The 26442-nt window shown below is 47.0% G+C and overlaps 7 protein-coding genes across 7 annotated transcripts; 4 read left to right on the forward strand and 3 right to left on the reverse strand.

Moving 5' to 3' along the window:
- Positions 1-1953: 1953 nt before the first annotated feature.
- On the forward strand, positions 1954-5897 carry N7508_007384 (ATP-dependent helicase dcl2; the record flags this gene model as incomplete). Its single annotated transcript, XM_058465448.1, has 4 exons — positions 1954-2054; positions 2106-3101; positions 3165-5323; positions 5845-5897. The coding sequence occupies 4 exons, from the start codon at positions 1954-1956 to the stop codon at positions 5895-5897; spliced, it is 3309 nt and encodes a 1102-aa protein (XP_058317850.1).
- A 291-nt stretch (positions 5898-6188) lies between these two features.
- On the reverse strand, positions 6189-8219 carry N7508_007385 (Zn(II)2Cys6 transcription factor; the record flags this gene model as incomplete). The annotated part of the gene is made up of 1 exon (XM_058465449.1): positions 6189-8219. One exon carries the CDS (start codon positions 8217-8219, stop codon positions 6189-6191), a length of 2031 nt encoding a protein of 676 aa, XP_058317851.1.
- Positions 8220-13569: 5350 nt separating this feature from the next.
- Positions 13570-13752, reverse strand: N7508_007386 (uncharacterized protein; the record flags this gene model as incomplete). The annotated part of the gene is made up of 1 exon (XM_058465450.1): positions 13570-13752. The coding sequence occupies one exon, from the start codon at positions 13750-13752 to the stop codon at positions 13570-13572; it is 183 nt and encodes a 60-aa protein (XP_058317852.1).
- A 594-nt stretch (positions 13753-14346) lies between these two features.
- Positions 14347-14893, reverse strand: N7508_007387 (uncharacterized protein; the record flags this gene model as incomplete). The annotated part of the gene is made up of 2 exons (XM_058465451.1): positions 14347-14606; positions 14671-14893. 2 exons carry the CDS (start codon positions 14891-14893, stop codon positions 14347-14349), a joined length of 483 nt encoding a protein of 160 aa, XP_058317853.1.
- Positions 14894-16478: 1585 nt separating this feature from the next.
- Positions 16479-17420, forward strand: N7508_007388 (DUF3632 domain-containing protein; the record flags this gene model as incomplete). Its single annotated transcript, XM_058465452.1, has 1 exon — positions 16479-17420. The coding sequence occupies one exon, from the start codon at positions 16479-16481 to the stop codon at positions 17418-17420; it is 942 nt and encodes a 313-aa protein (XP_058317854.1).
- Positions 17421-18045: 625 nt separating this feature from the next.
- Positions 18046-18515, forward strand: N7508_007389 (uncharacterized protein; the record flags this gene model as incomplete). Its single annotated transcript, XM_058465453.1, has 2 exons — positions 18046-18114; positions 18162-18515. The coding sequence occupies 2 exons, from the start codon at positions 18046-18048 to the stop codon at positions 18513-18515; spliced, it is 423 nt and encodes a 140-aa protein (XP_058317855.1).
- A 3082-nt stretch (positions 18516-21597) lies between these two features.
- On the forward strand, positions 21598-22083 carry N7508_007390 (uncharacterized protein; the record flags this gene model as incomplete). Its single annotated transcript, XM_058465454.1, has 2 exons — positions 21598-21658; positions 21704-22083. 2 exons carry the CDS (start codon positions 21598-21600, stop codon positions 22081-22083), a joined length of 441 nt encoding a protein of 146 aa, XP_058317856.1.
- Between the last annotated feature and the right edge of the window lie 4359 nt (positions 22084-26442).

Here is a 26442-nt window from a genome sequence, read left to right on the forward strand (position 1 = left end):
TTAGCTATTTATACATATCTGGACCACGACATCAGAATGAAGATGAACTGCTTTTTTTTTAGCTTCTATCAGACCTGTGATTACACAAAAATAACTCTAGACGAGCTTCGTGGCTCTAATTCACCTCTCCCATTAGCAATGAGGGAATAACAAACCCAATGCAGAGAATAAGCAAAGAGAGTTGACAGTCTCCCTGCGGGAAAATATGGCGTTTCATCCCCTTGGTCCAGTGACCACATAAAAAGACGTAATCCACCAACATGGCCTATGTGTTTACTCTAAAGCACAATTGCTCACAGAGTTCAGACTTGAAACGCTTTCTTCTCCGAGTAAATAGCTCCAAGAAGGGCGCTTGTGGCCAAGGCAACATCGCTTGGCGAGCATTTACCGGGCGTAGAATTTTAGACCACATGCTCGTCAATTCCTGCACGCTTTGCTAAGTTCGCACGGTATATGGTACTGTTTAAACAAACCCTGAGCTTTAAGGTGTCTCGAATGCTATGATATTTTTACACGCTACTACGGAGAGGATCAACAAAGAGGCAGTTAAATAATTGATTAATGAACTTTTTGGTTACCATACCAGTAGGATGGACCGGGTTTACGCCGACTGATCAGAGGTGTTCGGTAGTATACTCAGTTCGACATGAAATGTTGCGGTATCAAGTCATTAGATTTATAAGAGTATAACAGTAATCACCTCGAGACAGCCCATCAAAAGCCTGCTGAGATCGGTCAGAATCATAACTACAAGAGTCCCTTACCTAATCGGATTAGCTCTCAATTTCCATCAAGCTCACGTTCGTCTGCTCCCGCGCAGCAAAGGGCATGGCTGTTTTCTAATACCAATAATTCTTGACAACTAATAAGCTTTCGGATAAAGCCATCGAATTCTTCGTCCGTGCTGATGATGAACATGAATAAGCAAGAGCCGCTCCAGTGTAAAGAACAATGACAATGTTTAGAATGATTTGCAAGCTATTTCGAACAGAAGGAAAAATGAAACATATCTGGCCTGATACCTGCCCGGGGACTAGGCATTTGACACTCATGATTCTGCATGTTGTTGCACGTCCACGTCGCACGATATGATTGGCGTAAGAGACTTCTGCAACAGACAGACTTATTCGATAAATCACATGCACTACTTCACTTATGCAGGGTGATATCCAAATTAAAATAAGAGAGAAATAAGTTTCAAACATAGCAGCCAAGTTTAAAACGCATATATCTCGGTTATGTTTGACTTTCTTGGTCATTTGTTCATTTTTCTTACAATACTGACCACTAGCATGAGCAACGTTCAGCCCCGCGCCTACCAACTTGAAATGTTTGAAATGAGCATGAAAAACAACATAATAGCTGTGGTAAGATATATCCCTCAACACGGTGGTGTTATAATCGAGTTTGAAAGCTGAACGGATAGCTACCAACGGGAAGCGGAAAAACATATATGTGCGTAGCAAATAATCTGCTATCAGATTGCCTCAGAATGACGTTTTAGTAGAGCTAGCATGCGAATTATGGCGGAACTGGAACGTTGCCAGGAACATCAGGCGGGCAAAACCCCCAATGCTATTCATGAGACACAACTAACATTGTCATCTTTAGATGGTGTGGTTCTTGGTACCGACCAAAGTCTTATGTAGCCAACAGTTGCAGTATATATCGCAATATATGCCCGCAGTTAGCATGAGAATGCTAACGGGGGATGACGGTGTCGACTGTTGGCGCAATCAAAAGATTTGGGACACGGCCCTTCAGGGAGTAAAAGTCGTCTTTTCTACTTATGCCGTCCTTTGTGATGCACTCACACACGGCTTTGTACTACTGCACCAACTGGCTCTGATTGTGTTTGATGAGGGTGCGAAATGAAAAGATCAAGACCTTACTCATCAAGCTGACAAGATACAAGCTCATCACTGTATGAAATCACATCCAGGAAACCGCATCATGCGCGATTTCTATCACGCGGCCCATGCGGCTAGGCCAGAGAAGTCAACCCTTCCCAGCATCCTTGGCCTCACAGCCTCAGTTGATGTAGCTAAAATCCCGTGCGCAAAGCTGTGACATGCTGAACAGAAATGCAACTAACGATTCTTAAGGGAGCTCGAGCAAAACCTGAATGCAACCTGTCGAGCCCCGTTGGTTCAGCATCAAGAACTGACGAAGAACGTTCCTTATCGAAATCTTACTAAGATCCTCTTCATCCAAAGTAACTGTGGCACAGTGGTCCCGCCTTCCTATCTGGACACACTGGAAGGGACGGTCATCCATTTACGTGAACACGGCAAAATCGAAGGTTATAGCATCCCTAGTGAACTCTCTAAGATCCCTTCGAAAGCGCGTGCTATTTGGTATCATCTAGGTGCGTGGGCTTTACGACACTTCTTGACAAAGAGTCTTCAGCAGGTTGCCCAACAGATTACTGAACACGAAAACACTTCCTCCGCTCCGTCATGTAATCAAAGATTTATAGCTTTGAGAGCTGCACTGAACAGTATTGTGGAAGGTGTTGATGTCCACCTACAGTCGACTGGCAGCATTTCTGATAAAGTAAAACGGCTCCTATCATTTTTAAGAGCAAGAGGCCACGCAGAATTTTCGGGTGTCATTTTCGTTCGAGAAAGAGTAACCGCTTATGTCCTAGCGGCGCTGCTTAATGCCCACCCATTGACGCAAAGTGCGTTCCGATGCGCGCCCTGTGTGAGCAGCTCTGTTCGATGTGAGTCTTTGTCTGTTGAAAGGAACGAAGACGTGATTCTACAGTTCCGCAGCGGCCTGAAGAATCTTATTATTGCTACCAGCGTGCTAGAAGAAGGTATTGATCGTCCAGCATGCCACCTTGTCATTTCATTTGATACCCCGGACAATATTACATCGTTCATACAGCGCCGAGGTCGAGCACGACAGGGCCTTTCCGAATTTGCTGTCATGGAAGCAAAAGATGTACAAACAATTTCCGCGTCTTCAAAGCAATATAGCGACCTCGAACTTCAGATGCAGGGTATATGTTTGGACCATAAACGAAGCCATCAGGGGTTAGAGGTGGACGACACAGAATCGGACGAGGTCTTTCTGCAACTACGGTTACACACAGGGTTTGTTTGTCATCTCTCGAAATTGTTTGTGTGCAAGCTAACGTAAGAAAACTTTATTTACAGTGCCCTGCTGACCAGCGAGAATGCCATACCTCATCTGCATCATTTTTGCACAACCTTGCGAAGCGAAACACTTGGCGAAACCCATCCCACATTTTCCTACAAGAAGAATGATGAAGGTCTGACACAATCAACGGTCTATCTGCCGAGCGGCATCGACCGTTCTCTACGGATAGTAGATGGTCACCATTGGTGGGGAACAAAGCAGTCCGCCCGACAAGATGCCGCCTTTCAGGCTATGCGTGTCTTGCATGGTCAAGATCTCATAGATGACCATCTTCTTCCTTTATTTTCGAACAATCCATCGACTAGTGAGATCCAGGAAACAGCTATTCTGGCAGAGCTCCCCCAAGTGGAAAATCTGATCAACTTTTGGAGAGGCATCCCGGGGCTTTGGACAGAAAGAATGCTGTACAAGTGCCGCATCAATTTCGCCGCGAACGGGAAAGACCGACCGGAACTTACAATGGCGCTTTTTACGCCTGTCAAGCTGCCGGTGAAGGAAGATCTAGATCTTTATTGGGATGATCAAACCACAATCACTGTTACCTTGCACCCTTTCAATATCGAAACTGCAGTTTCACCGTTCTCCAGATGCCTCATGCGGGAGATAACGACCCTACTCTTCCAATCGACGCACGCAAGTTCTGCACGAGAACAGTATCCAGACTTTTTGCCCTTTTTTACCCCAGACCTTCCTTTGCAAGATTTAGAAGAATGGCTCAGTGTCAACCAAGGATCCATCGCTATCCGTGGGGGCCGAAATAAAATACCGGTTCTTGCGCCATCAGGTTTTATCCGCAGCCCTAGCCTTCATTTTACTCCCCATGTTTTTGTGAGATGGATTCGGAGGCCAGATCCTGAGGGGCTTCTTATTGAATGCCGAAGATTTGGAAAGAGGAAAAATCTGCTTGAGCGAGGTTCATTATCTCACAGAACCCCACGCGACTCCGAGTCGTTCAATACAATCCGTGTAGCGGCCACGGAATGCACACTTGATTTCCTGCCTTGGGAGCTGAGTCTGGCCAGCCTCGCAATCCCGCCAATCATACAGCTTCTGCATCAACACCTGATGGCAAGTGAAATACAAGTCAAGATGTTCAAAGATCTGCCTATGATCGGCTCCAGCTATCTCAAAGACGCAATCACAGCTCCTTCTTCTCAATGGCCCAGCAATTACCAGCGGCTGGAATTTTGGGGTGACTCTATCCTTAAATGTGTGGTCGCTGTACATGCCTTTTCTCAATATCCTTTGTGGCACGAAGGTTATCTGTCAAGCTTTAAGGACCAACTCGTCTCGAATGAGAGGCTAACGTGCGCAGCCGCAAGTGCTCATCTAGAAAGGTTTATCTGTACTGAATTTATCACACAAAAGCATCCTATATTTTCACCAATCTTGAATCAATATCAAAATAGAACACTTCCTAGGAAGGTTTTCGCGGACGTGGTCGAAGCGCTCACCGCAGCTGCCTACGAATGTGGTGGAATATCGCTCTCCCAGCAGCTTCTTGGCATATTTCTCCCGGAACTTTCCAACATCTCAACCGAGTCAGAATGCACACAAACAGAAGACCACACCTTTCCGATCCACTTAGAAGAGAAGATTGACCTGTTGCTTGCCTTCAAGTTCCAAAACCGGGCTCTGATTTGGGAAGCACTCACACACCCATCATGGCAAAGAGACAACACAACTGGGTCTTATCAGCGGCTTGAGTTTCTGGGAGATGCCGTTCTTGACTTTCTTGTTTCAAAGAACCTGTACAATCGGCACCCCAAACTTGCGGAAGGTCAAATGACGGAGCTTCGAGCTGCCACGGTCAATGCCGACTTCTTAGCCTTCCTTTGCATGGAGCTCACCTTGACCGAGCCACACTGTTCGAAGCCAAGTTCGATACTGGATGATTTCGAAACGAGCATTCTGTCGAAAAATACTTCTTTGTGGATGTTCATGCGTCACGATGCTCCAGAAATCATCAAATCTCAGGCTTCATGCAGCGAGCGGTATCGAATACTCCGTGATAAGATCAAGCGGAATCTAAACAATGATGTTTCGTATCCCTGGGCCACGCTCGCTCAATTGGCACCACCCAAGTTCTACTCCGATATTATCGAGAGCACCATCGGAGCAATCTTTATAGATACCGGAGGCTGTATAGATGCATGTGAGCAATTTTTGGAAAGAATTAATCTGATAGCTTATCTTGGGCGTTTTGTGGGGCAGGCGGTTCTCCTACGGCACCCCAAGAACGCTCTGGATCGCATCCTTGGCAGCCGGAGATCAGATTTTCAAATGACACTGTTGTGATATGAGGCTGGTGCAGATCAGGAACCAAGCCGTACCGTCGGAATTAGCTCCGAAGTGTCTATATAGACGACTAAGTTGATTTCTAATCAACTTGGCTCATTGTTGTATATATAGGCTCATGTATCCCTCGGAAATAACAACTCAATTCATACCTCTGAACTACAACAGACACAAACGGATGATGGGCTTTACAACATCTGTGTCTGGCTAGAGGGAGAGAAAATTGCATCCATCAGCAAATGTTTCACAAAGAGCGAGGCAGTTGTGCGTGGTGCTGATGCGGCACTTGCACTTTTGTCACAAACCTGACTGCAAGTATATCTTTGTGGGTTAACCTCAGTTGTGCCACACATGATATAAGAAGATCCGGCGCGCTAGCCCTCACCCAAACCCAACGAAACTTCACTGTCGGTTGCATGGGCCTCATTTAACATCAGCTCTAGTATTCAGGAGATAAACGGAAATATGTTCACATAGTTTGCTTATGGTATGGGATGGTGATCCACTTTCAGCCATCAGCAGGTCCGGTAGCGCATCCATATGAAATTAAATCTCCAGAGCTACGTCGCGCAAATCAACCAGTAAAAAATACATAATTACATGGCCCGTCTAAGACAACAATAGTACTGTAACATTCTCTCCGGGCTCCAGCGTGGCCTCAAGGGAGACCCCATTCCTCATAGACATTCGAATATCATAACAGCTGAACATGCGCTTCGGCATCAGACATCCTGTAAAGGGGCGATCTGATCATCGAGGTGCTCGAGTATCTGCTTTGTGTCTCTGTGCGACGAAGCCGCGGCTACGGAATCCCGGAATGTCTTCGCAAGTTCTACGTAATCTGCCCTCCGCTGGGCTTCAGCGTCTTTTCCAAGAGTTTGAAGTATGCCTTCATGGGAAAATGAAGGAATGTCTGGAACTTGTGGTTCGTGTAACTCCAAAGATTCCATGCCGCGCGAACAAACCCAGCAACACAAGCCGGCACAAACATTTCGCAGTATGGATGGTGCAAGATCAACCAAGAGCTTTTCCGAATATTGATCCCCAGGACGGTACTCCTTAATTGTATTGGCCATGTTGACCGCTTCCATGACAACCTGCAGACACTTGAGACTGAATATTTCCGCCTGAATTGAATTTCCATTCTTCAAGCCATACTGGGCAACACAGTCGTCGATTTGCAGATAACAATGGATCTCAAGTGCCCATAGTATTGCTCGTTGCAGACGAACCTTTCTGCCCACTGGGATAGGAGTATATTCTCTGGTAGTGCGATCCTCTGCAGGAAATTCGTTCTCTCTGTCTATTGGTCTTTGCAACTCCACCGGCAGGGTGTCGTAGCGCCAATGGGAAAGCTGCTCGTGGAGTACGGTAATATCTTCACATGCGATACCGGCGGCTCTGGCGGTGGCGCTACACAGCTTCCCGGCAATCCGACGCGCAATAATACACAAGCTGAGCATGGCATCGAGATAGCTTCCGGCTTCATGATTTAGAAGATCCTCAGTCAAAGTAAACGCATCATCTGAAATAAGAGACATGCTCTTGTCATCGAGGCATTCGAAAGCATCTAGGCCAAACACGTCCCAATAAAGAAGTGTAAAACGCTCGTCAGCACTTGCAAAGGATGCCGAAGGATCCAAGGCTCCCGGGCAGCGTTTTCGAGACTGCAAAGTCAACAAGACGAGGGCATCGTGTGTCATGAACAAATTCCAGGAGTGATCTGCGGGTGTGTGTGCGTTGCCATAATTGAAATCGACCATAAGGGCCATCCCCTCTAGAACATCAAGGCAGACCGGACTGGTGCGAACTTTGGAGGTCATAGCCTTCATAAACTCTGCTCTAAACATTTTGGCGAGGTGCCGCTGCTTCTCCTCTTTGTTTTTCACCCCTGTGCATGGTATACCACGACAGGCAATGGCTAGGAGAAGGACTGGACCACAACGACCTGCACGAAAATCTTGCCAAAACGCATCCTCTGGAATGAAGGGACGATAGAGTGCCGGAAAATCAAAGTACGCATGCAGCGACTCTATGAAATCGAGTATGCTGAGCTCACATATCGCCAAGAGACGTCGATAAAAGGCTCCTGCAGAACCAGTCAAATAAACTTCGAAATCGCCTGTCGCTGAATTGAAGGCAACTGATCTGATATTGAAATGAGGGGCCTTTGGGATCACCACAGTGGTTGTCGGCCTTTCAGGAGCTGGTGAGTCATCGCTTTGGGAATCTGAACGTTGCGCAGCCAGCGGCGCAGTGTCCGAAGATTGGGCTCGAGGAGCACCGATGAAGACACGATGGAGGAACGATGACCCCTGCGAGTTGAGTTCGGAAAGGTCGGTCGAACACCCAGCACTGAGCTCATCATCCAGTGAAAAGGTAGCAGCTGTGCCTTCTGACGACAAAGATGGAGGATAATTGCGGCGCTCTGTGAGAGCGCCAGGGTCTTCTTGGGACTCTGCTGTGGGAGTTTCGCCGTGAAACGGTAGCTGGGGCAGCGTGCTTGGTAGATTCGTTTCGTCGGGGGCGAGCCTCTCATCTGGCAAACTGCTCGAGGTGGTGTGCTCTAAGCGCTGACGCTTGGAGGGGCAAGCAGAATTCGGGCTTCCAATGTAGCATTCGCGTTCTTTTGCAGCACATCTTGAGCATTTTTCTTCTCCATCCTTGAGTCGAGATGAAAGATTGCATTTCCGTTTCTTTTGGCGGCAATTATTGCAAGACGCCCGCGTGCCTCCACGAGGCCTCGGTCGCATGATTATGAATCAGTCGTCTCGCACAATTTGCTTTCGAAGGGTAGAGAGATGGCAGATGGAAAGAATGTAAATGGAGATAGCGTAGAGGAGACGAGGGGCGTGGAAAGATTTTATAAGGCAAAATCGCGGGACAACTTACCTCCCTCCGCATCCTCCGCGCCCTCCGCGCGGTCCCTATCCACTTATCTCGGCGTATTCCTCCGTCTTCCGCATCCTCCGCACCAAACACCCAATACCTCCGCCTCTCCCTCCGCATCTTCGGCGCGGTCCTCTCCGCATCCCTAGGCATATTCCTCCACCTTCCGCCGAACTCCCAACAATATTCCGCATTTCCCTCCGCATACACTGCACTGTTTCGTGTCTTTTGTACCCTATTCCCGGGTGCATTCCGAGGCAGACTATAGGTGTCGCAATTACCTTACGAATACTGCATGGAACCCGCTCTATAAGTTAGATGATCCGTCGGCATAGTTTATGTAACTGGAATGGACCCATAAATAGCTAGTTATAGGGGTAATGAAAATACAGAGTCATCGATATCTCCAATCGGCCGGATACAGTACAAAGCATGACAACAGGTTAAAGTAGACCTCATAACCGCCCGCGGGTCGGGCACGTCTTTTACATGCCCTCAGAGGGCCGCCCTCGAAACATTTCGAGGGCCGACAAACATGACAAACATGGTCAATCCGATAATTGCATAAAATATGCAAATTTGAGCTGTATTATTGAGTATTTGAGTTACAGCTTAGGATTTCAGAAAGTCACTGAATCAGTAGCAGCACGGCTTTATTAAAGTTCAAAAGATTAGACTCAATTTGAGGATCTATATTATATACACCATTTCTATGGAGTTTCAACTTCATATCCATCAAGAAGCCTTGAACGCTTCCGAACCCTTCCTGAACTCCGACTCTGCGTATTTGGTAGATTAGGCTCACCCTCCTCTTCATGCTGTCCTTCTTCTAGCTCCGATGAATCGCGCTGTCGCCGTTTCGATTGGGCCCTAACAGCCATAGGCTGACCAGTATTAAGAACCGCTGAAACATTATCCTCATTGACCTCATTATCACCCTCGTCATCATCACTAATAGGTTCAAGGAGATAAGTATCCGTATTCTTCTCCTCCTGGTTTGCCTGTATCTCTTCATGTGAGAGATATTCATTGATCAACGCTCGTCGACCCTCTTCAATCTCAAACCTTGATGTGCACATCAACATCATTAGATCTTGAATTGTTGATGGGTTAAGAGAACCTCGCCGGTAGTGGCAGACATCACGGGCGGAATTAAAGAGGCGCTCAACACCTGCTCCTGTAGCAGGTATAGAAAGCACATCGCGTGCAAGGTTTGCAAGAGCAGGGAATTGATGCTGATGATCCTTCCAGAAAACACAGGTAGGAGTTCGTACAATTCCTAGACTTAAACTTAATATAAGCTAGTTGATAGAAAGATTTCACCCACTTACCGCTATCAAGGTATTCCTTTAGCTCATCATATTCACCAGATACTAGGGACTGGGACTCCTCTGCCACGCATTCCATCTCAAGCTCTGAAATAGTCACAGTAGATAATTGGGCTCTTGATGTTGATTGCGCATCCGAATGGCGTCGCTTATAAGATTGGAAGTAGTCTTCAAGACTTGCTCGATAGATTGCACGCCAGTCATTATCTGGATCATCCCAGTCCTTCCCTTCAAAGAACTGGAGCTTCTGTTGCGGCGAGAGAATAGTACCGATTGCGTAGATATTGTTATCAATTGTGTCAGTCATCCCATAATAGTACGAAAGCTTCTTCTCTGCCGCTTCAAGAGAGGCAAGCATAAGCTGCTTCCAGGCAACCTTCTTCCGTCTTAACGCACTTTTCGACTTTTCAAGGTGGGTGAAGAGTTTGTTATAGATACTAAAGATGAGATGAATACTAACATCCTTTGTCTTTGAAAGGAGAGTTGTGAATTTGAAGAAAGGCTGGGTGATCCAAAGCAGATATTCGATCTGTCGCCATTCTTCTTTACTTAACGCGAAATGGTCTTGACCATACTGAGAACAAAACTCATCGAAGGTTGATTGGAGCCGTTTAGCACGTCGGAGCATTAGAAATGTGGAATTTCAGCGAGTTCGGACATCCTGGATTGGAACAAGCTTTGGCTCTTCATTCTGAAGGTTGTAAAATGACTCCCGCCGTTGTGGGCTTGCATTGATATAGATAGCTAGGTTTCGGACCTATATAAGAAGAGTTAGTATATTAGAAAAGTATAATAATAGGGGCATACCTTATTAAGTGTATCGATGATCTCTCCCTTCTGTTGCCTAGCACGAAGAGATCGGACACGATCATCGGACCAATCTATTTCCGTACTCTCATTCTTTGGAATTGCCTTTATCTTGCCAAGAAGGTCCTTCAGACTAAGCTGAATAATATGGGCAATACAAGGAACCCGAACAATTGTAGAACCATTATTGAGTTCAAGGGACCGCAATGATTCTTGGATGCTCGACATCATAGTGGTGTTGTTTGATGCATTATCAGTAGTTACTGCAAGTACTCGATCTGTAATGCTATGCTGCTGAAGGAGCTTTAAAACCACCTCACTTAGATTCACGCCTGAGTGAGATCCAGATAAAGGTTCAAATCCAAGAAGGATCTCTCGATAGTCCCAATCCTGGTCAAGAAAATAGCCAGTGACGGCCATAAAGGCCTGTTGAAATGGAGATGTCCAGCAATCCAATGCGAGTGAAAGCTTTGCATTAGGAGGAAGCTTCTGTAGGATAGACTGCTGCTGTTCTTGAACATAACCCCGTAGCCGAGACCGAATTGTTATCGCAGAAGGAATCTCCGGCTGTGTAGGGGCAAGTCGGGCAAAGGCAATAAGCTCCCGAAATTCTGGATGTTCGATAAACCGGAAGGGGAGACGTGATAGGGCAAGAAGTTGTAAAAGCTTCTGTTCCCATGCTTCCTGTGTGAAGACTGTTGACTTTTTTGGTGCGTTCTGTGCCTATTGATTAGGAATTGATTAGTGAATAGTGTAAATATAGGATGCTTAGTACATACAGCATTTGCAAGTAACCCTTTTATATTAGTCTTCTGGCTAGTAGATTTGCGACAAGTTGGACCAGCTAAATGCCGATGAAGGGCGGTTGTTCCATACCGCCCATTTGCTGGATGATCAAGGACTTTTTGGCATTGACGGCACATTGCCCCTGGTTTACCGGTTTTAGCATCAGCAACTTGATCGAATCGCTCCCAACAGGTTGCTTTCCGATTGCCATTCCAGTTCAGTCGCTTTTTCTTTCCAAAATCAGTATTCAGCTACCAGTCGACAAAGTCATCTTTCGACATATCGGCGTATAGAATATAAGCTGTTGATCGACCAGGACCAACACGCTGAAGTGAAGGCGCAATCAGGGGAGGAGGTATTGGGGTAAGAAACCCAGAGTTTGACGCTGAGTCGAGTGTGTGCTGGCCTTTAGAAAAGTCGGGGGGTGGGAATTGCTCATTCGGAAAGGAGAGAAGAGGGTCGGCTATATCACCATCATATATAGATGATGGATAGATATCGGAGAACTGCGAAATTTGTGACATTGTTAACCAACTGGGAATTTAGGGAACATGTCAAGAAGATTGGATGAGAGAGCTTGAAGACACATACTAAAGAAGTCCTTCAGGGCTAAGTTAATTGAATTAGTGAAATATCGTAAGACTCGGCTTCTTAGTTTATTAAACGTGCCATAAAATACCCCCACCTTTCCTCGAGATCCCTCTTCCAATTGGTTAGATTATGAGAGCCGCTCGCGGGCCGCCCTCGACCAGCCCTCGAAATAGGAGGGCGGCTCTCGAGCGGCCCGCTTTTTTTGGAGGGCGGCCCTCACTCACATTGCCAATCCGCCCTCGCTGCTGGGTTCAATTCACCCCCCCCCCTAGTAGAAAATGAGCAAAGAAGTCCCCTATATTCGAAACAAATATATAATAATTCTTTATAATCTTCCTAAAATAAATCATGTCACTATTCATTATATCCAACAATTATTCTATCGCATTTAAGGGCTAAGTCGAAAAATTGAAAATTGAAATGCTTGTTCTTAAGGCATAGAGCATGTAGCACGTATATGATGTAAAAATATATATGTCTGCAACATGATCGTTCAAAATCCCAAACCACCCGACTTACCAATAACTGTAGGACATCAACTGACTTAAAGCCTGAATATGATCATTACCTACTTTCACTACTTATAACACAACTGAATTTCTTAAAGTTCCTTAATGTTCATATACAAATGAAGAGAAAAGTTAACTTGTAAAGCAAAACACTGTTAGACAACAGTAATTTAAGGTGATGAATCAGCAGTATAATGCATCTAAATGAGGAAAGGTCGACATTTTTTATGCAAATGAGGGCGGATGAGGGCGGCCCTCTAAATGTTTTTTACGAGGTCTACTCCCACTCGATGGCAACCATCACCAATGGTGTCAGTGACTATGTGATCGCGGTTGTGACGGGCCCCATTAAAACCTTCAAAAAACTTCATTTGAGAAGAAAGGAAGGGAAGGGTACCCTGCGCCTTAGTCTTGTTCAATACAAATAAGGGTGTAGGCTGTATGCCACCCTTTCATATTTGATACAATCAACCACCCTGTTAGGGCATATTATCAGATGAATATGCTTTTGATCCCTTTTTCCACATACAGGAGGCATCCTGAAGCTGAGAAATAAAGGAAATAACGGAGCAAGTACAGTAAATGCGTTGGCCATATTAGCGTGTCTTTACACGTGAAGTCTAGTAGCCTAATATGGTGGGCGGTACAAGGAGCGGTCAGGATCTCGAAGTACTCGAGGTCAAATACTAATGTTACACCACTGTAGCGGCCCCATCGAGCCGGATTTCTATAAGGGAACAAAGAAAGCAGAAGAAAAAGAGATTTCTTTCATGTGGAGATGCACATGCCGTCCCCCGAACCTGTTCGGCGTCGCTTCAGGGTCAGGCACATTGGGGTTGGTCAGTGAACTTTGCGAGTCGGTTACGCGCGGAACGCTATTGATCCGATGATAACTGATCTTGTCGGATTGACAGATACTGGTATGTGCTAGTATTGAGGTGTCCCCTTGAGATGCATTGATGTTGTTCTATCTGGATCTTGCTGTTGAAGCGTTATCAGATCTCAGGAGTCGTTCCTAGCGTGTTACGACGCTGGTATGCCGAGCGTACCCCGTTTACCATACAGAGACAGGGACAGAATGGGTACTTGATGAATAACCCTGTCCTTAGTGGTAAAATACCACCCCTCAGTTCGACAGATCTTCCCCGCTTGTTTCTTGAAGCGCCCCAAACCCCCTTCCTCTATGCCAAGCCCTAGCTCCGCACTCCTCGGAGACTAGTCTTCTGACGGCGAATCAAAACCTCTTGGGCAGACTGCAAGACACTCGACTGCTCGGGAAGTGGTCGCTGACCGTATGCTATTCCTGGGTGCAACCAGCATAAATCACGACGTTCTTCACCAAGAACCTCGTCATCGTAGCCCCATTCCCCATTCATCATCTAAATGCCCGGGCCTCGGCGGCACATCAAGATCCGGATGCTGCTCTTTCGCAGGGACATATCAATATCTATGAGTTGCTTGGAGACTATCGAGAAGCCATATTGTACCGCATCAGGACTGTCTAGTACACACTTTGTCCAGTGCACTATCTGTATTCGACTATCTAGTGCAATGCCCAAAACTGGGGGCTTCTTTATCAAAATGCAACAAGGAAAGAATGTTACAGTACTGAAATCCTCCGAATCGACAAAACACCCTAGCCTAATTGATTTTGTTTTCGGAAGACAGTGCGTGTACTGATAGATTGTCTCTAGTTCCCTCGCAGGTCATGGGTCAGTTGGCTTCTTGGTAGCACCCGCGAGTAGGCCTAAAGCTTAGTGGCGAAATAAGCATTTTCATGGTTCCAAGATAAAAAAATTTCTTTCATATTCTAGTGAGCGAAATATCCACCAATAGCATTTACTGTGAAATACTATAACCGCCAACTTCATCGACTTCCATCTGTAGCGAGTAGATCTTTACCCAGCGGAGTTCCAAATCTCCATTCAGTCGTGGCATTGAACTGTCTGCTGGAACCGTCACTCCGTCGTTTAATCTTTCGACGGGCACAGCGCAAACTCATTCCTAACCGCACCGTCATGGGTCATAACACCGCAATACGCACCATTCTCCGTTGGGTCCGTGTCTGGGTTGGAAGTGTAGAGATAAAACACAACCCGGTCGGCGCCGGCATCACCGCCACCGTAGACACTGTCCCCGTGCAGAATGGGGAACTCATACAACTTCTTACCCGCGCATGCGTCGGAGAACTTTAGCTTGCGGTTATTGCCGAAGACGTGGGGGTAGCCGCCTGGAATAGGAGTGGGCGGGGTTAGTCGTGAATAGGATAACATGACGAGATAAAGGATACATACCCGGTTGGGGCCCATTAGTCGGTGTGTTGGTGATGCCTCGCTGGATAGCTGTTTCAACTTGGGCGCGGCTATAGCGGTATCCCGGGCAAGTTATGAACTGGTCACTTGGGGGAAGATTGTCAACGGTTCGCTTGCTCAGAGCACTGACGGGTGCCGGGGCAGCAGAAGAGGTCTGCACAAGGGCAAGGCCCAAGGTCAAGAAAGTGGAAAGCGACAGCTGCATAGTGGGTGGAAGTTCCGAGACGAGGAATGTAGTAGCTGGACGAAGGGTGACTTGAGATGATAGATGAAAGCGTTGGTTTATAGAAAGTGCAAATAAACGACCGGAAGAGGCCTATTTATACCTTTCGACGGAACATCTGGCGGATGAATTATAACTTGACATACAACGCCATTCAATGTAACTGGACTCTGACATCACGATGAACGACGACGACCAGCCTGTGCATGAATCTCGGAGCGTACCCCAACTATTTTCCATGTGCTAAGGAGGGTCCAAGTGTCGACTATACCCCCGCCAAGAAAATGTGAAATGTAACCTAGCCCTGGAAGGTAACTAGGAACTGCCTTGCTGATAAATCGCTAGTGGTGACCTCAGCTTTTACATGAGTTTGAGAGTCAAGAGAAGACTCAGGCCCTCATAGGGTCGTTCCCAGATCTAGCTGTGTAGTACCCTTTCAGATGACCATCTTGGCGTTATCAATATGATGATGATGATGTGATCTATTATAGTCTGGTGGAGCTTCCCTCTTGTCATGTTAGGCGCTATGCAGACTTTCTCCGGCTTAGATACAGGCGGTGCTCTCCTTATGTGTGGGATCGCACTAATCACAATTCCGTACCGCTCCACCGGGGTAACGCGGGCCCTAAGGAAAAGTTTCAAAAACCTTAGGGAATTCAGTGCCACACTTAGCATAGAGTATGCGAAGGGAGAGGCATGAATGAGAACTATGCTCCATTACCCCCCTAAACTCTACCCCCCTAAACTCTCCCATACACTGGGCGATATCTAAGCCTCCCCTCCTCCGACGTGGTCATCCTTACCCCCCGAGGAACAAGAATTTGGCGGCTATAGGATTCGAACTTACTACGCCTTGATATAGAGGTGGACAGGACCCCAATCCGCCAGACCTCTCTTTGGCGCAAACCGACGGCCGACCACTTCGACCACCAGCCACCAGGCGTTATCAATATAGAAAAGACATGCCTCGACTGGTTCCGAATGGACAATACTGCAGTGGTCAGCGACTTGGTCGATAACTTCCTTGACCAGACGATACCTTTCGAATGCAGCGCAAGATGTCCCACGACACCTAACAGAGAAACTCTCAGAGCTTCTCACTAGTCCCATTCAGCGCACATCTGAACTCGGCAGAGTTTCGTACTATAATGTAGATCGTAGCCGCTATGCGTGATGCAGCCATGAGATTGGTTGTGGAGGTCAGCACAGCATCATCTCATTGTAAAGCCATAGGCAATGATGTAAGAAGGATTGAAGATATGCTCAATCAAAAAATTGCATCGTGAGCGAAAACAAGATTTTGATCAGAAAAGCAATATGCCTCACCTGGGGCCGGACGGTCTGAGTATCCAACAACTGGCAGAGCTGTCTGATTCGTCCATAGAACAGGCAGCTGCGCGCAGGTGAGTCATTGTACAGGGGTCGGATTGAGGCCCTAAGTAATGTGACGTCATTTACCTCTACGCACTTCATCTTGGCGAAAACAGCATAAAGACGCCCAAGACCGCAATTCAAAGCCAGTATCATTTCCACAATCTCCCGCTGGTAGAAAAGAGTTGTATGCAAAATGACAACCATTCTCGATGTCCCGGGCAGCAGCCCCCCGAATCCCTTCACCACGCCCATTCAAGCCCTTCTCACCACCAACCTTTCCTCAGCGCCAGTGCCAGCGCTAGACGAAACAGCCGTCCACCTTGTCACCTCTATTACTGCCTCTCCGGACCCCGCTCACGCGCTTTGGACGCTCTGGGACGCCTTTTTTACGGCCGTCGTCACCTCTTCAACTTCACACGACCCTCACTTAGCCCTCCTCGACGCGCTCCGCGCGCAGCCACCGACGCAGCCTAACAACGTACCCTCGAGATCCGATGCGGAGCGACGACTCCGTAGCTACACCGGGGTCGATGGAAAACTACAGTGGCAGACACTGCCGCGCTTCGGCGCGCAGTGGCGCGACGTGCATGACATTCTTGAGGCCTGGCGCGATTGGGACGGTGTGCGTGAATCGAGTGTGAAAGACAACTCCACTGCCAGTACTTTAATCAACAGCGGTGACAAGTACTTCCTCCGCTTCTGCGGTTTCTCGGCCGCGTTGCTCAAAGCGACCAAGGGTAAGAGCGAGGTGCATCCTATATGGGTCTTCTATGCATGCCGCGATGTGCTGGAGAGCCAGGGACCCCAATCCGGCCAACCAAAAGCGCACAGGATAACGCCGGAGCAGATGTGGGCGCTGGATGTTCGAGTAGCAGCGATCTGGATGCGGGATGGGGGCCGGGCACTATGGGAGGCAGACCACGAGGAGCTGCGGCATCACTGGGCAGCGGCGTTAGATGACAAGACGGAACTATGGCCGAGAGAGGACGGGTTGACACGGGAGCGGTGGCGATTGTGGGGCGATAGGTTGCGGGCTTTAAGTACAGAAAAGGGGATTTTGGGTGAGGAAACTGGAGCGCTGGTTACAGAAGCCGCTGAAGCTGTTGACAGCATTATGGAAGAATCCACGGCCTAAAGGTATTGAGCCCTTACTACCTGCAAAAAATCCTCGAAGCACTTGCATGCACTATGTAAATCAAGGTGTCGCTCACGCATATTAACCGGCCCCTTTCATAAATTACCATTTATTACAGACCCTCGCATACCGAGGGTCCGCCACCCATATGCAAAAGCCACCCATATGTAAAAAACTGCAAAAATAATTCAACCATCTAAATTTGATTTTGATTCATGACCTATACTATGGGTTTTATATACATATGCTACAGTGTGAAGCAAGTCATCCTCAAATTTGCCTAGTGTTCTTCCGCATTTGACTATTCACTTGATCCTTCGCAAAGAGAATTCCCTCGGATGATATTCTCAATGCGCAATAACGGTGATGGACATTAATGAGAACGACATCGGGCATTAGTGTTAAGCGAGTGCTGACTGAGTAACCTTAACACCCACGCGATTGCCAACGTTTATCCCTTTTAACATCTGACCCCGATGGTCTCACGTGCTGAGTTTCCAAGACAGCCAGATGGTCGCGCTGGCATGAAGCAATATAAAAAGATTATCGTGGCTACACAGATCTGACACAACACAACGACAGATACCCCGTCTAAGCATACTAGCTTCAGTATCCGCCGGTCGATATGGAACCTTCGCACAGCAAACAGACCCAGACCAAAGCCGATTCTTCGTATTTTGGGATGGATACTTCGGTATGTAGGCCTCAGCTTGGGAAGTATGGTCTCTAACTCAGAAGCAGGAGCTTCTCCGTACCTTCACCAGACTTGACGCCCGAGCACTTCGAGCAAAGCGAGCTCACGCAAAACTGGAGCTAGACCACAGAGCCACTCAAGCAGCTTTGAAGCAAGCCACCGATGAGCTTGACCAAGTTTCCAGGCTGGCAGAGATCTTTTACGACCTCCCCCTAAGATTAGTGGACCAGATGCTAGGGGCTCGGGCAGCCAGCGGGAACGGTCAAGATCGGGGGTCGGCCGACGCAATTCTTGATGCGGTGTTGAAGCAAATCAAGAAACTGGAATCAGAAAGTACAGGAAGCAGTTTTAATGAGGCTGAGGCCAACGCTAGCGCAAGTACTGCGGCGACGGACAGTTGAAGCGTGGTAAACCGAGTGTTGACAGGTGCATGTTGATAGTATAGGCCCAACGCCGAGACTGTGCGAGTTCGTGGCATTTTTACGTACTGCTGTACGTACAATACCTCACCAGAATTATTGTAAATACGGTAGTTTCTAATGGAGTAACTTAAGTAGACGTCTCTCACAATCTCAATCGATTTCATTTCAACATTTCCATCTCACTTCCACTGCAAGACGTACAGTATGACTGACCAAGCGTCTCTTCTCCGTGTCCAATAGCTCACGCAGAAGCTGCAACGTGCCCTGGAGAAATGCCGGCCCAGGCCGAACCCGATTCGACCCAGATGTCCTTGGAGACCCTTTCGAATGAAAACGCTTTCGGCGATCAGCCGCCCCATCACCAGAGGCGTTCTTGGGTGAAGTCTCTGAGCAGCATGAGAAAGGCCTTACAAAAGCGGTCCGCACTCCCTCGCAAGCCTTCCTCCCGGAAGTATTATGTGCTGACTGACTGCACGAAACAGAGAGCTACAGATGCGGAAAAGCTTACACACTTCTGCTAGGAAGAATTTTCAATGGATAGTTTCATGCCCTTGAGGCTTGGACGGCTCTGATTAGGCGTACGCACAAGCCGTAGTGCAATGGTAATCATGTCTTTGAATTTCATGTTGTAGTTGGAGCATTCAATCATCACAGTACAATAGTCGAGGCGTCATCCACGTATAGTAATAATACGCTGGTACCTTTAGAACGTACCACAAGCTGCGTTGGTTGATTGTCGGGTTCGTGGTGCAGGAAGAAGCTGTGCTCTTCTGGTCGATCGAAGAAACGCTCACAGCGTAGACGGATTCAACGGCAGCCGGATGTCCGCGTTAATCTCAATTGAAAGGCTCAAGGGCCACTTCTGTTGCTTGCCGGAGGCGTTACAGCTCTCTGGATGTAGAGCGGTGATCAACTCGGCCTGGTCGGCTTGCATCTCCAACAAAACGGATCACGCTCTCTGCCCACTTCCTGGGCCGGCAGCGTTGGCTTCTGCAATGAGGGCAAAGCAAGAGCGTCCCGCCCATGGCGAGTTGGTGCGTTGTCGAATAGCTTGAGGGGAATTCTCGAAGTGCCTGTAGACATATTGCTCCATTCACTCGGTCTTCTTTCTTCACAATGTTTCCGCATCGCTTCCCGTCTTCTCCCATCCAGACACAAGCTTCACGGTGCAAGGGGTCGGTCACCCATCACGCGGCCCATATGCCGAAAGACGTTGTCTAAGCTAAGATTCATGACCGGCAAGTGAAGATGGCTTAAACATGTACGCTGCGATATCTGCGATGGAGCTTTTTCGGCTATATCAAAGCATTGGCGAAGCATGGGTCCTGCTTTATATGAAAAGAGAACCTCTATCTCACTTTATACGCAGCGGGACTTGCCGTTCGGTGCCCTGACAAGGTTCAAGGCAAATGCACAGCCGCTACGCGGGGGAAGGTGGTTCCTGGAGTATCTAATCTCGCTTCTAGGGGCGGCTGTCAGAGATACACATGAAGTATACAGGATGGATGGAGATATGATCTGCGCGGGACCCACATGGTGTATATGGGTTCCCCTGAACGCGAGGAAGCTACCTTCCTTTTGCTTCCTCGCGCTACGTCTTGTATCTAGAGTCGACTATAACTTTCTTTAATATTAACTACTCATCTGATTACGCTGTCCTCATCTACGGATACGTGAGACCCTCACAGAACATCAACTGTTCCTGGGAAGTGGGAGTTGTTTATCCGGCCCCTTAATATGTGAATTCCTCCTCACGGATCAAGCTTAGATAGTGACCGGCTTGACAATCAAATGGTCCCTAGTGGCCGATAGATGGCAAGGACCTAGGCTTCCCGACATGGAAGCCTTGTTCCTAGACTCAGGCAAGAGCTCCTAGAGGTACCTTTTTTATGGGAAAACTTGCAGGCTTTTGGAAGTGGCATAGTTTCCGGGGTCAAGATGTGTGCTCCCAGCACCGAAACAACCGTCGAATGGAATGTGACCGGTTTATTGATAGCGATGGTTAAAAGAAAATTACATCTCCCGGAGCTATACAGTACTAGTTCGTTTGCTATATTGATGCATCTTATGGAACACAATGGTCCTGCAGAGATCAATTAAAGTCTCCCATAGTGACGTGATAGATAAGAGACTCTCGAAAAGACGACCCCTTGGGTTCCATAATCTTTTGGACTAGACTGGTGACTTGCTTCGAGAAGATCCATGATTCCCTTGCCTAGCGCCCTTTGGATATTTTGTAGGCGCTTACAGATAAGTCTCCCATTAGGATGATGATCGTTTGAGGACGTACATCCTTTCGAGGTTCCGAAAGATGTAAAACTGAAGGTCGCGAAAACAAGCTTTTCAGCCTACAACCAAGTTGAGGGTCATGAATTACATAGTACTGATGGAGAAGGGTAATAGATATGGCTACATCTCTAGCCATTGATATGCTTTATGGAGGGTTCTACATGCTTCCTTCGCCTCAACAGTCCTCCATGTATACACGGCCCTCAATTATAAGCCACAATGATGCGAAATAGGAATAACACAGGTAATTGGCTTTCAGCAGAGTTGTGAGGTGGGATCTGGTGAGATGTTGAAAGGAAGTACCTCACAATTCGGGGGATTATCATTTCAGAATTGATTGGCCACACATTCTAAACACAAGGCATATTGGTCATGCGATTTTGACCTCAATAAACGACCATGCTTGCAAATTAGTGGTCTGATGCACCTCAACTTTGGTCAGATGACTGATACTCATACTAAAATTCGCCTCCCCTACGAGCAATCCGAAAGCCCAGGGGATCTCAATAGAAGTCTATAAAAGTCGTTGCTTCCGCTATCTTTTTGATTAAATTCACAAAAAAGACAACGCCAGATTCGTGAACCAAGAGCAAGTAGTGCACAGGACGCAGCAAGAGATATCTTCAAGCATTCCACGCTCGCCGGACGATAAAGAAAATGCATTTCTCCCTCATCGTGATTCTCACGATTGCCTATGCACGGGCATCCCTCGGTGGCACTCTTGAGATCATTGATTTTGATAATAAATGCGCGATATGGTCCTATGACAATCATGGCTGCACAGGGTCTTCGGCATTCTTCAGCCAACTTGATGGAGATGAATGTTCAAGGAAGTAAACTTCTGGCATGCAGATCAGGGAAAATGTACTAATGAATAGGATTGGACAAAGTCGCCAACAGCACTCATCCAGGCTACCCTATGCGTGGCTCGGAGACTTGCGGCACGGAAAACGATTCATCAACTGCATGGGTCAAGGTCGAAAAAACCGGGGTGATCACGTTCTCCAATTTTCAGGGAGACAACTCGACATATACATTGGACAATGGACTCAAGCATGGCAGCCGGTGGACTGCTTCAGACCTGGGATCTTCCGCCAAGTCGCCATCCACCAAGTCGTCCTCCACCAAGCTGTCCTCCACCGAGTCATCCTACACCGAGGCATCTTCCTCTTTGATAACGCGGAAGACTTCGCCATCGATTTCTGAGTCATCTTCGACTAAGACCGCCCCTACCCCCGATTGTTCTGCAGCCTGGTAAAGACTCTGAAGAGTTGGCAAAGAGGCATCGCTTTAGGAATGTACAGACCATGCCTTTGACTGCATTGTAGGCTCCCAATTTCTGTTTCTATTTTATTCTAAAATTCTCTGTCTTGAGTGCAAAATAGATGAGGGGTTGCAGCAAAGTCAAGAAGGAATTCATCAATGTTGTAGTAGACTGGTCCTGGTTCATATCTAGAAATGAATTGATTTTACGTTATCTCGCTCCACTTGGGAGTGTTATTAGTCTAGACAACGCGATTCCTCTATATTCCACAATTGACCTAGTTTAGGGCCCTTGATTTATCTCATGTGGGCGATAGTGGCGTCAGTGATGGATTAATTGAAGCATGCTTGGGTGATATCCCGTTCAGAGCTCTGATAAATATACAAGCGAATTTTGGTTGACAGATATGTAATTTATCAAAGTTCAAAGGGTGAATAATGCCAGCATTGCGTCAATCTTCAACCGTCGTCGGACCTGAATATAGTATATATCACGGAACGATAATCTCGTGGCTCAGTTGGTTCCCATATCCGATTTATAATTAATTGATTCTTGTCGGAACAGCCATGCCAACCAAGGGATATCGGTCAAGTGATGAGATATATTATCAGCTTTTCAGTCATGAAACCACTCTTCGGCAGCAACACCACACTTTCAGCACTCGTTTTCCGGTTCGGTCCAGTTAGCAACCAACATAGGACGTCAGTTGCCACTTCAATTGTGACGAGGAGCCTGGAATCTGAAGGCGTGTTTTCTTGGTAATGGGGCACTTTGACAGCTGATTGATTCACGTGTTCGCGACTAAACTTACCTGACTGCAATCATGGCATCTACGAGATCAACACCTATTGGCTGAAAAATTGCCTAAATAACATTGTTCCGTAAAATCCGAGTTGCAGAGACCTTCGGGTTGCTAGAAACATATAGCTCTTTTCTAGGAGGATCGAAAATTGTTCATCACAGGCACCATAGAAGCTCCGATTGAAATTAAGATCACCAAAAGTCATCTGGGCTTTCCAATTTCACTAGACACGTCGATCATCTTAATCCCCGAAAGTTTCCGCTGTAACTCAATTGGTGGCGGTCAGGCTTTGCCCTCCAGTTGCGGATGCTCTTTCTAGGATAGGACTTTGAAGTCGTAACACTTTCTGAGAGTTCTTAGGAGCTTTGAATTTCATTAACTGCAAATAGCTTTGCGGGAAGCCGCCCGTAGCAAAATCTCGCGGTATTGATGGGCTGATTCCTTTTTCCATGCACGAGATTTTGACATTTCGGGAGGCAATTCCGATAGCGCGGCTTTGATCCGCACCAGCCTCATCTCACAAGACAAACTACAGGTCGGTAGTATTGATTTTAGCCAAAATGCTTTCTGAACACCCAGAGGAATCTACAAATTTGGATTTTCGTGCGCCCAGGTACTTAAGTCTGTCAGATACAGACAGAAGAAGCCAGAATTGAAATGTGAAAAATTGACGCAAACAGTGAGCATATATGCATCAACGAATGCCCCGAAACAGTATAAGGCTTGCTCGAACGTTGACTCAGCAATTGAATAGACCCACGGGAATAGAACCACCCTCCGATGCCATTGACCAGAGCCAAGAAGATATAAGATGCCGTCAGTCGAGACATGCTCGAAAAAACAGCATTGTAGAGTGAGACGCTGCATAGGGCCAATGCTCCAAATGCACCAATGACTAGCACTCGTTCTCTCTTCTCCCTTGGCCAGGTTATCAAATAGATGGCACAGATTACCCCGGCCAGAGTGATTCCCAGAATAATGGAAGTCCGTTTCCCACTTCCAGTATTCTCTAGGAGCAAGACCGATACGGACGTTCCCCATACGTGCAGGACAATTCCGATATGGTCCAGCAGGAAGAAGGAAGAAACCTGCTTCCCCGAGTCAAGCAAGTAATGACAACAAGCAGAAGTGCCAAAACAAAAGAGATTGGATAACAGAGAAACCAATGCCGTAGTAGCATTGCTTGTTGATGAAGAACACCAAATTATATGGAAAATAAAGCAAAGCAGAATTCCGCTGCCGCAGAAATGGATTTTTGGGTCGATAGAGCCATTAGTCTGAACGGGCTGATATTGTAGTGCGCGTCGGGGCTTTGAATCGCAACGGCTGGCTTCCATATCGATAACTTGAATTGTCATTGAGGATTTTGTAGCACTCCGGACAGGCAATGTTTTGAAATTGATGGGACAGGGTTTCTTGAAACAGGTCATAGAGCTTGTGCAAAGAAAAAGAAAGTCTTCCTTGGATGAAAGGCTTTATTACTTGATCATCCAAAAATATTGAGGTCCTCAACTTTGGCACTCGCTAAGAAAAGGAAAATTGTGTATCTAAAACCCGAGGCGAGCAGACACGAAAATGTGAACATATTTATGGTCGGCGCGGTGTGTTCAAATAACAGGTCCATAATACTTCATGAGACAGGAAACAAACATTATAAGGATTTGGTTAATAAAGGTGGCGTTAGCGGGCAATGACATTGATTTTGATGGTGCGTTGATGGTGAAGGGGAGTTTTCAACGCCTCGCGGGCGAAGGGCAAAGGTTTCCTCGCCATCTTACTCATACGATAGATGTATCAATGTACGTTATCCATAGCCCGTGAGCTATTTCTGTTTCTTAACCTGGTAACTTGGTGGAATTGGCATACAGTCTCCGATTCGATAGAACTAGTCAGATTAATGAGAAATATTTTTGAGATTGGCAGATGTATCACTAGGAATCCTGGGAACACCGTTTCTTTCCTACTGGATATCTGAGTAGTGATTTGAGGCTTGTGCAAACTGAAACCAGACATCATGCTAATTCATAGACCTGAACACTTGGCAATGGGTCTCTCACCAACGTGTTGACCAATATCAGAATTACCAAATGTAGATAGTGGACACTTGGTATTGGGCGGGAGCGGGAGGCCCACGATTTAGCGCGCCATGACATCAGGGAATGAGGCTGCGGCGTGGCTGCTGTTGTAATGTCTAGCTAAAGAGGGATCCTTGGCAAGAATTGTATGTCATTCAACGAGATGTTTTCATTCTCAACTCTCTAAAGATGTACATGTACAGCTATTAGTAGTAGTAGAAATACACTAAGCGAGAGTGCGATGGATCTATAATAGTTCCATGGTACAGAGTATCCAACGAGCCCTACCTGGACATCGCGCATGAATTCGGATATGTTGAGGCCTCAGGCTTGCTGAGCCGATATCTCAACAGAGTCACCCCAATGGCTGACTGTATAGGATGCTGTAGCGAGGGCTTGTTTGCAGACGAGGTCAAAATATGGGTGGGCTTCTAAAAGAGAAATTCCATGAACATGACAGATACTACAATGTATCGACACGAATGCTCCTAGCTACCCTTTGATCGGTCAACCAAGGAGGCATAACGCTGCGCAAAACGCGTTTGTGCAATAGGTAGTTCAATTTTCAAGTCCTTTTTCAAAAAGAAGCAGGTCGTAATCTACCCTGTGAGAATCTCACTATGGTACTATAGTCAAAAGTTCATAATGACACGTCGGCGCTTCGGTGATAGGTGGATCGGGAGAGAGGGGAGAGTCCTGAATTTGCCGCAGATGAGCAACGAACAAGTGAAACTCATCAAAGTCCTTCAAGCCTGAACTGCCATTTGCATCTGACCCAAGTTCTTCGAGCACTCGTTCCGACAGATGCTTCCGGCAGTCGTGCGCTGCACCTAAGTCATCCAGGACCCAACGGAGCAGCTCGAGAGCGAAGATATCCACAGGCTGGTTCTCTCTTTGATATGTATCCCGGTACTTCTTTTCTGGGCCTTTGAAAGGAATTTGTTCCACCAGAAAGACGCGGAATGCAAACCAGTTGATCTTTTTTAGGCGGGCAGCATGCAAATCCTATCTTTCGCGCAATAAACGCGAGAGATGCTTCCTGCCGACATCAATGATGAGTGCTTCTTCGTATAGTCTTCCGCATTGCTCAAAATACCTTTGTAACCGAGATACGAATTGTTGATATTCCGACCAGTTGCTTACGAAGTAAACCAGCACCTCTTGACTATCAATCACCCTTTGAAACGATTATTTTCTTGCGTGATGAGATCACTCCCGCTCGGGCCGGCAGTGCGTTTTTAATCCCTTGCGAATATGAAACCGACGTATTATAGTCCGGAGGTAGCGTATAAGACTTTTCCACCTGAAATTTAATCTCGGGTAACGCCCCTTTCAGCACAAATTCCCCGAAATCTCGACTGGTGTATGAGTGATAGGCTCCCATTGAATCAGCCATAAGGCAAAACGGGTCACAGGTTTGGGCTGTTTTCTGGCAAGCACCTTGGATACATTCAATGATTTGTTCATTTATTGCGT

This window comes from Penicillium antarcticum (assembly GCF_028974205.1).
Source record: "Penicillium antarcticum strain IBT 31339 chromosome Unknown utg000007l_segment0_segment0, whole genome shotgun sequence".
NCBI classification, from domain to species: domain Eukaryota; kingdom Fungi; phylum Ascomycota; class Eurotiomycetes; order Eurotiales; family Aspergillaceae; genus Penicillium; species Penicillium antarcticum.